Source organism: Cyprinus carpio, chromosome B3, assembly GCF_018340385.1.
Source record: "Cyprinus carpio isolate SPL01 chromosome B3, ASM1834038v1, whole genome shotgun sequence".
Lineage (NCBI taxonomy): Eukaryota > Metazoa > Chordata > Actinopteri > Cypriniformes > Cyprinidae > Cyprinus > Cyprinus carpio.
In genome coordinates, this window is record NC_056599.1 from 18,665,651 (window position 1) to 18,675,704 (window position 10,054).

Consider the following 10,054-nt stretch of genomic DNA (forward strand, 5'->3'; position numbering starts at 1 on the left):
CAGACCATCCCCCAGAGCCTGGTTTTCATTCACATCACATTTCATTAAATCTGGCATCTACTCAATCTAAAGTTCATGAACCATCTCAGTCTACAGCATAATTCCATAATTCACTCACATACAATACACAAACAACTGTATGAGCTTTTCTCTTTGTAATATAAATCTGCCTCAATTTCCTGCAGGATCTCCAATTCATCTGCTGTTAATAAAGGCCAAAATAAGCGTTATTATGTAGTTTGTGGTTATATACACCCCATTTTTTGTGATGTTATTGTTATGTAAGCCACAGTCAAAGTAACTGAAATTAACAGCAGATGTAATTAAGTTATGAGGAACACTTAAGTGTTTTGATATTTTTTAGACTATTCAGTATCTAGGGAGAAATATTAAAATGGTTACTCAAGGTTAAGTGTTTTTTTTTCCATTGTGCATTTTAGAAAAAAAGTCTATGTTTGATTTAGACCCAGCACAAATCACACACGACCTGAAGTAGATTGCTTAAGTATACTAACATATTAGAGTCTGTATAATTATTTGTGTTATCTCAGGAAACAGTAGAGTGCTAAGAGGAATATACTGAAGCTGAGAGGTTGCTACTGAGCTCCCCATCATCTCGAAACTGGCAAAAATCCATCTCTGTGTGAAGATGTTAACTTATTTATTTTTTCTGTGAGAATAATTTTGACATTGACATTCATATGGTCAGATTACGTCAAACATTAGGAAATGTTTTCTTAATTTTGCAGCTTGACAGAAATGCTAAGTGATCTTTAATGACACTGAGAGCTTCAATAAATATCCTTGGATGAACTAAATGCTGTAAATATGCAGAAATGGCAGCGGATATTTAATTGTGCACGGAAGCTTTCGAATTCGCCATCAACGACTAATATGCAGAACAAGCCAATTGAGGCTTCATTTTCTCAATGCTGCATTACTGATGAGTGCTGCTTGTAATATTGAAGCTTTTTAAATTTTCATGACTGGTTTGTTTCATATTTATGTGCAGTGTTTTGCTGTTAAATTTTCAAAAAGCAAAGAGTGTAATATGAATAAATAGCCCATGTCCATGATTAATAAACATAAACTCAGTGCATCAGGTAGGAATTTGTGGCTGATTTGTAATGTTTACCAAAGTACTTAGCTTCTCCAAGTGATGAAACATTATAATTTATGAAGTTTCGAAAGTCTGCCTTGAATAAGATTGAGAATGATTTTAAAAAAGAAGCCTCTAAAAGCTAAGAAAAAAAAAATATTAAATGATTTGTTTTCACCTTGTTGTTGTAATAACTTCAGAAGTGCACCTCGACTTATTGTCTTTTATGGTGCATGCGTCAGTGCTTCCCTCACTCCTTCTGCTTCAAGTTGTTTTTTCAATGGAAGACATTAAATTTTAATTTTCACTTAATGCTGCAGCTCTCTTATGCAGCCTCCAGGGGAAAATAAAGATTTGATCTCGTATGAAACATCCCCCAAAGGGTGGTTCAAGGTTACTCAGGCTACTGTTAAATGCACTGGAGTTATTTATTTGCATATATTAAAATATTATGCTGGTCCAAGAGGAATATCAATGCACTTTTTATTGAAATTCACTGTCAACATCAAATTCAAAACTTCCAACATAGCACTTGCTGTATAGCTACAGTACATTATACATAATGAATGAACTGAAGACAGATAAAGAAATATTCCAGGCTCTGTACAAGCTAAGCTGAATCTGCAGCATTTGTTTTGATTATCACAAAATAATTTTGCCATCTCTCTCTCTCTCTCTCTCTCTCTCTCTCTCTCTCTCTCAAGAAAAAGCAAAAACAAAATTGTGGTGAGACATTTCCAAATGTCCAAACTGAATGGACAGTTTTTGAGACATTAACAGTTCAGATTTTACATCTATAACTTCATATAAGCATTACAAGTTTGTTAAAACGCTGTGTTTTTGAACTGTAAAGTTGTTCTCATCACTTTATGGTTAATTTTTGCTTTTATTTTATGGTTGTTTTAGGGTTTTATGTTGTCATGTTGAAAAAAAAACTGATATAACCAAAAGGTTAGAAAGCATTTCCTCCACACTAATAGAATACTGAAAATGTCTTGTGGCTGTACTATTGACACAGTGATTATTTTAACATTTACGTCCCCATTATTGGCTCCATTTACTTCAATTGTGGGTCCCTCACTGTAACCCGGGAGGTATTGTTCAAAATCTTTTTTATTAACATTATATCACCATTGCTGTTGATTGAGCTTAACTTGTACCGAATCCAGAATATTCCTTCAGGACAGCACAAGAACCATACGTACTAAACTGTTGGTTGTCTGTAATCTGAGATTTTCTGTATAACCCTGTTTTTAGGGCTTTTGCAATGTAGTAATGATATAAAACTCACCAATTAAATAATCTCAAGACTTTCTGAAACAGCAGAGAATATCAGAGCTTAGAAACAGAGGTAAGAGCAAGAACATACAGTACTTAACGTAAGCATATTTTTTTAAAGAGCTTGTTAAGCGAAGCTGAGGAGCATAATCAAAGAGTGCTCTTCAAAGCTTCAAGCACAGTAGGAAATCACAGCTTTGCTCACATAAAGACACAGGACTCTTCATATATTAAAGTGTGTTATACGCACAATAATTGGTAACAAATTTTCACAGGAGAATAGTCATCACAGCATTAAATTGAAACATGCTCAGAGGGTAACACATCAATAGAAAACAAACAGACAGTGCTGCTGAAAAAGGATAAGGAGGCCGTAAATAAGACATAATTTAGCACTGGAACCAAAACAACTAAGCAGAACACAAAGCTGCATTTGTACGAGAACCAAATTGAATTTACGTTTTCAATTTGCTCAGCGATTTGAATCTTAAATAACTACGGACTCCGCTGTGCTCATTCAGTCAATGCAAAACCATGGTGATGTCGATCAAAGCTGCTGAAATCCTCCGGCTCGGTTTGAGTTTTTTAATAAGGCTTCTGTAAGGCATCATTAGCCGTGCGCTTTATTTTCATGGCTGATTCTGGAAGGGTAACGTTATAGTCATAGTGGCGTCCTGCGACTCTGCGAGTGGGCGGTTCACCATTTCGTTCTCGTTCTGTCTGGCGTTCTCTTCATTCATTTGAGACACTTCAGTGGATCCTGCTTCGAAGCCAGGGACGGTGTTGGCCACATGGACCACGTGCACCTTATTTCGTCCCTTTTTGCTAAGGATGCAGCTAAACACCTTCTTGAAGCCCTTGCGAAAGTGTTTGGACACCAGGGCGTAAACGATAGGGTTGAGGCAAGAGTTGGCGTAGGCCATGCAGTGGGACAGCAGCCTGAAGGCGTAGGTGGTCTGATTGAAGGGAAAGTCTCCGTAGAGGTAGCACAAAATGACCACATGGTACGGCAGCCAGCAGATGCAAAATAGCACCGTGACTATGATGATCATCTTGGTGACCTTGCGCTTGGCTCGTTTTGACTCCGACATCCCATCGAGAGGATCCACCGCCGTCCAGAGGTACTTGATGGTGCGTGTGTAGGACAGGCTCACGATGAGCACGGGAATAACATAGCCAAAAACAAAGGTGCAGGTGTCCAGAACCTTACGGTTATGCTCCTCCCATCCAGGCACGCACACGTTGCTGTTTTCGAAATCAATCAGGTCGTAGTAACTCAAATAAGGCCCTGCGAAAACAAGCGACAGGCCCCAGATGACCACCATCGCGACTACGGCGTTACACGGCGTTCTCAATTCTCTGGAGCGCAGGGGGTAACGGATGGCCAGATACCTGCAAAAGAAGAAACCCGCCGTTCAAATCGAGCTGTGAAAAATTGGCACTGTAGTCATGTATAAAAGAAACACAGGAAACGTTCATCCTGAAATTAAGTTTGCCCTGAAACGCCATGTGATCAGTATAGACAGAGGTTTCAGTGCACAAGATGAATGTGTCTTGTTGTTTTCTACCTAAAGGTGAGGTAATTGCCAATGGGGATTCTCAGCCTCCGCTGAGCCCTGGACCATTTTTCACAGAGCAGGAAACCATCAAATTAACATGCGGTAAACACTTTGAGTGGGGATGGAGCGCACTGGGTCTGCTGCTCAGGCTGAGAGTAACATATTATACTGGGTCATATAGGTGGCCTTGTTACATTTATGCCATTATTTCAGCAAAATAATCCCATTCAGCTGTCTCTGGGTCAGCTCACAAGTCCCACTAGTCACTGGTGCTTTAGTTCGACCTTAATGTTACATCATTGTAGCTAACATACCAGTAAGTGGATACGGGTGGGTGCTACCGTACCATTTGGTTTCGTTGTGAAGACAGGAATAATGGGCTGCAGGTTTTTGAAGGGTGTTTTATTAATGAAGTGCATCATTGGCGATAACTCCACTGACATTTATGCAGTTAAACTCCAACCTTTGCTGATGCAATTTGCAAGACTTTCTTGTGTTCAGGCGATCCATTTCATTAAATAACAAATCTGGCCCTGACCAATTACAACGCTGTTAAGTTCTCCTTTAGGATGTCGTTTTAGACCCCATGGAGCTACAGTGAAAATGTTACGTGAAGGTAAGCCATGATGCTATTAGGCCTAGTGTGAACTTCACCTGACAGGATTAATGTTATGTATAATCAGCATGCCTTGGTTGTCTTTAAAGGTCATTTACTTTTATGTATCAAGGGTTTACAACTTTTATTAAAACTAATAGACTTTAATTTACTTCTGATTGTTGTATGGATATCACATTAATACTTTTTACCACATCATCTTTATTTACTTGTGCTACTGCCCTTGTCTGACATCATGACTTGTCATTACTGTGAAAATCCTGCATAAAAATGAATGAGTGTGTTTAAACTCATGATATTCTTAACGAAGAATAAAGATAAACCATTTCTATATCTGGTGTGTGAAAATAATCCATATACATTTTCATTATTTTTTCATTGTTGTCGCATCATCTCCAATGAGAAATTTTGCACCTAATAAAGTTTTTCATCCCAGAAGTTATTGTACTTGTTTACCAAGTCTGAAGACAGTGAAGATGAAATATGAGATGTGACAAAAACAAAGAAAAATAAATAAATGTGGATATCACCTGAGAACCGAATATTGTCATTTCCACATTTTTTCAAATTATGCACAAATTGTGAAAATATCATTTAACTGTGTGTATTAGGATTCATAAAATGTTAGCTATGAGGAGTTGGCAGTTTTATTTCCAGACCTAGTTAATAAAGTTTCCATCACAGAATGCCATTAACACAAAACATTACTGAAATTAAAAAAAGTAAAACAATGACAGTTTTTTTGTGATGTATGCATATACACTGTACACATTAACATAATATTTGCTAAATAAAATAAACCAGTGAGAGTGTGAAAAGTGTTTTAAGAGAGTTTATTTATTTTTTTAAATATAACATTACTTAATTATAGTTGAAGAAACCCACCTGTCCACAGACACTGCGGCCAGAGTGAAACTGCTAGCGTACATGGTGAGGTTGATGAAGAAGTGAACCACCTTGCACATGAAGGACCCGAAAACCCAACCCTCCAGAGAGTAGATGGTTGCTTGGAAAGGCACACAGAAGATGATGAAGAAGAAATCAGCTACGCTGAGGTTGAGGATGAACAGATTGGTGGTGTTGTACCCAACCTGCCCACTTCTGAGGAGCACAGCCAGCACCAAACTATTCCCAATGGTCCCCAGAAGGAAGATGAGCGAGAAGACCACAGAAACAATGACACTGGCTGGGTTTAGCTGGTAGCTCTCGGAGGTGTTCCAGTGACCCATGGCTTTATTCAGGTCCTCGTGATCTGACATTTTAAGACGTGAAGAGCCCTGCAAAAGGCCATAAATTATTAGACACTGGTGCATAGAGTCACTAGGGACTTTCCTCTCATGAAGAATGTGAGGATTTGATGTAAAGTGCATGGTTGAAAATCTCACATGTCTTTCTAGAATCTGTATCGCAGCATGATGAGATATAAAAGCTCTTCTGAAAAGCCATATAGCTAGACCCGCACTGACAGCAAATATCAGGAGGATCAGACCTCAAGATGAACATGAACAAAGTGCATTGTGATTACAAAAGATCCTGAAAGCTGGTGCAAGTACAAAGAGGATTGAAGAACGAAATGGAGTCAAGACTAAAATCAATTTCAGAAAGCTATCATAACCTCTCTAAAGGCAATGAACCAGTATCATCAAGATATGAAGAGCATGTCTCCATCTGGTTGAGAACTAATCGAAATGAAAATGGACAAATTCATTTTGTATTCATCAGAGATCTTAGTAGAGTAGTTATTTGGGGATAAAAATACAGAGTCAACGTGGCATGATATCGTGGACTGAATAGAGTGCAATACATTGGGTTATGACAGGACTATATTAGGCATTTGGTTGTTGGTTTAACATGGCAAATGAGAAGGAATGCAATTGCCTACCAGCGGTTAATCTCACAGTATGTCCCAATAGGTGCTGCTCAGAAACGGTCAACATCGATTTCTCCTCTTCAATTATTGATCAGGCTATAGAAAGAAGAAGAAGAAAAAACACACTTTTTATCTTTTACATTAGCAACCACACCGATTTAATGATATAGTTATCTGGGGAATAGAAACATCTTCCCAGTAAAAAATATTTTATAGCACTGTAAATATGTTTTTGATTGATTTGATTGATTTAATATGAATCTAGATTAATTTCTAGTTACATGGGATCTACATGCTGAGTCAGATTATACTGCAAAAACAGGCTCAATTTATTTGAGAAGCAAAATTACGTGAGATAAGACTTGTTTTCAGAGAATATATGTTGAATTAACTTTATTTACAACATTTTGGTAGATTTAAAACTAGGGAAAAAAATGCTATGGAGTTTTAAAAAATTGGGGTGAAGAAAAACCTAATTCAAGATATATTGTCTGAAATATCTTAATATATTAAATTTAGCTTCTGAAGTATGGTTGCTCTTGTTTCAAGGATGTTTAGATATTCTACTAGAGAGCACCACTAATATTACAAACCAATAATAGTGATAAAGAAAGATTTATAAATAATGTAAATAAATTCTTCATACATATGATGATTATTAATAACATAAAAATGCAATAGATGACTTTAAGAGAAACAATGCATACCTGAAATCACAAAAGCTTTTCAAAAAACATTTGTTAAGTGAGGAAAAGCAAAAGCTTTCAGGGAACTAGGTTTGCGAATGTAATGCTGTGCTCCCTAATAGGCTGACAATCTGCATGCTAAAAGTATGACACAACCAGCTGACAATAAAAAAAAAGAAGTATGCAGAATATAGGTGACTAATCCTCTTCATGCAGAAATGTAGACGTCCTATTAGGCTGTAATTGGCTCTCAGAATTCATCATGATATAATTAAAATGCTGATCTTCGGTCCCTCTTCTAAAACAATCACATTTACTGTTTGTTTTGTTTGATGAAACAACATAAATTGGATGAATGGATGATACTGCTGTGATTTTTTTTTTTTTTTTTTTTTTTTTTTTTTTCTAGCAGGAACAGAGCGTGACTCATTATTTAGTAAGACCTTTATAGCGGTAAATGAACAGGAAGCCATTTACTCTGAGAGGTATAGCTCTCCGGGACACATTCATCAAGTTATTTTCTCGCTTCTGCAGCGACCTTATGGATAATTGAGAGTAAAGAGGAAGTGAGAAAGGAGAGAAAGAGGAGGAAAAAAAAGAAAAGTAATAAACTTCAACAGATTGGTTTCTTTTTTAAATTTATGGTGGTTTGTTGATGTGTATTAACTATAAGTGAAGTGTTCTCAAAAACAGTAGCTTTAAGAGCCTCTCTTTTTACTCTCTTAACATGTTTTCAGAAATGACTGCTCTAAAGCAGATCAGCACTGTAGGAATCCCCCTTTAGTGAATTATGCTTCAGCCTTATTAATCAGACAGTACAGACTCTTATGTAGAAATAATTTCAGAGATTAGGTTATTTATAGATTCATACCACACAAGTATGTGTGTTCCAGCTTTAAGAGACAGAGAAACCACTTACAGTAAGTCAGTGCTGGCAGGACAAATGTTAAATATTTTTTGCTTCTCTGACTTTTGGAATCTCTTCTTTGTTTTGCCACCTTTGTTAGGGAACAATTCCCTTTGTAAACACACCTGACTGTCTTTCATGTGAAGCCAGCTGACTAGCTGCCAGTGAATATAACATGAAGTGTCCTTCAAGAAGCAGGGCTGTTAAACTGATCCCTTTGGTCACAGTCACGGAGTGCATCCGTTTTGTCACTTGACAAATGGTGCACCAAACCTCCTCACACTGTCTCTCTTTAACCCCCTTTAAAACTCATTTACCATTTTAAAATAATTACGTCAAACTTTCATGAACTCAAAGCCAAATAAAAGCATCTCAGTACATGAACTGCATCCCTCTAGACTAAGATTTCAAAAGAGACTCGTTCTAACAAAGACATAAAAATAACATCAAAATATATTGGAAAATGCTGTAATGAAGCATGCAAAATGCAACAAATATAAATCTACTACATAAAACATTAAACAGAGTATACAGACACATTAAACAAAGAAACAACGTAACAGACGCATTGCATGTAATTTAGTATATAAATACATCTTGCATTTTAAAGATATAGTCAGATAAATAAAGATAAGTCATACAAGGTCATCTAACAGAAATATACATACATTAAACATAATTCTTGAGGTGTTATGGAAAATGTGTACTAACTGTGAATGCCAGAGAGCCAACTTAACATCCTAGAATCTGATGCCGGTGTGAGAATTTCAATCAGTTGTTTTTACTTACCAGCTTATGGGATGAAAAATGACTGTATATCCACGATTTAGATTCATTGTAATACTGACAAGCTTCTGGTGTCCAGGCAAGCTAGAGGTGCTTGCAGAATGTAACAGTACTTGAACAGCCTTCATCTCCTCTCATTCCGCTTCTCCGTTTCTCTATGCGTTCCCTCCCTCACTCCCCCTCTTATGAAGGCTCCTCCTCCACATCGTGGTAAAGGCTCACACTTCACTGCAAGAGAGAGAGAACATGCAGTGATTCTTTCTCCATGCACATTCCTACAAGATCTTTTCATCTGCGTTACTAATGCTGCACCTGAGCAGTTGCGGTTGCATCAATGTGGCTCAGGCGCAAATTTAGAATATAAACCTGGTAAATTATTCAGAATGAGGCCTTGGTGTTCAGATGCTATTTACTTTTTGCATCATGCTTTGCACATGGACAGTTTTCCTTTTAGAAGCATGATTTAGAAATGTATCAGAATATATTTCCCAAGAGATCATTCAACTGCAATCCACTTAAACTGGATACACACTCTGACCAAATCAATACACCTTCAAGGCATCATTGCTCATGCTAATATGACAGAAGAATGGAAAATGTCTTCAAAACTGTTTCTGTTACTTCCACACCAATTTCACAGTTATTGTTTTTGGAAATTGTGCTATAGCACATTTACATTGTGAATGCAATTGTCTCAAATCTGAAACATGTTTGCATGTTTTCATCAAAGTCAAAAGTATAGGCAAACAAACTTATTGAACAGGAAGATCAGGGAATATTGTACATATTTTGTACTTTCCACAGTTTCTGAAAGGCAAACAAAATAAGAAAAAATACACATGGTTATTCTGTTAAAAAGTTTACACCCCCAGGTTATAATGCATTGTGTTTTATTATTGAGCATGAGTGAATGTATGCACCTTTTGTAATAGTTGTGTATGAGTTCATCAGTTTGAAAATTATATCTGCTGTGTGCTTGTTCTTGGTTTGCAAAGGGGTCTTTCAGGTCATTCAGGTCTTCAGGTCACAAGTGCATTATACAACACAGCACTGCCTTTGAAATTCATCTATTAATAATGCACAGCTCAGACTGTCAGACTGCATAACCTGTGCTGCAATGTAAGAGACCATTTACAATACAGTGCACACTGAATAGCTTCTGTTCTCTTGCATGGTATTACTTCCACCACATTCCCTATTTCTATACCTAAATTAGGATTTTTTCCCCACTTGGAAAATGTATGTAACCCATT

At 37.0% G+C, this 10,054-nt stretch overlaps 1 protein-coding gene across 1 annotated transcript; it reads right to left on the reverse strand.

Annotated features, from left to right (window-relative positions):
• Positions 1–1,575: 1,575 nt before the first annotated feature.
• LOC109099608 (galanin receptor 2b-like) lies at positions 1,576–8,970 on the reverse strand. Its single transcript, XM_019113118.2, has 4 exons — positions 8,805–8,970; positions 6,435–6,518; positions 5,438–5,829; positions 1,576–3,769 (listed from the first exon to the last, which is right to left on the reverse strand). Exons 3-4 carry the CDS (start codon positions 5,809–5,811, stop codon positions 3,007–3,009), a joined length of 1,137 nt encoding a protein of 378 aa, XP_018968663.1. The 5' UTR covers positions 5,812–5,829; positions 6,435–6,518; positions 8,805–8,970; the 3' UTR covers positions 1,576–3,006.
• Positions 8,971–10,054: the final 1,084 nt, after the last annotated feature.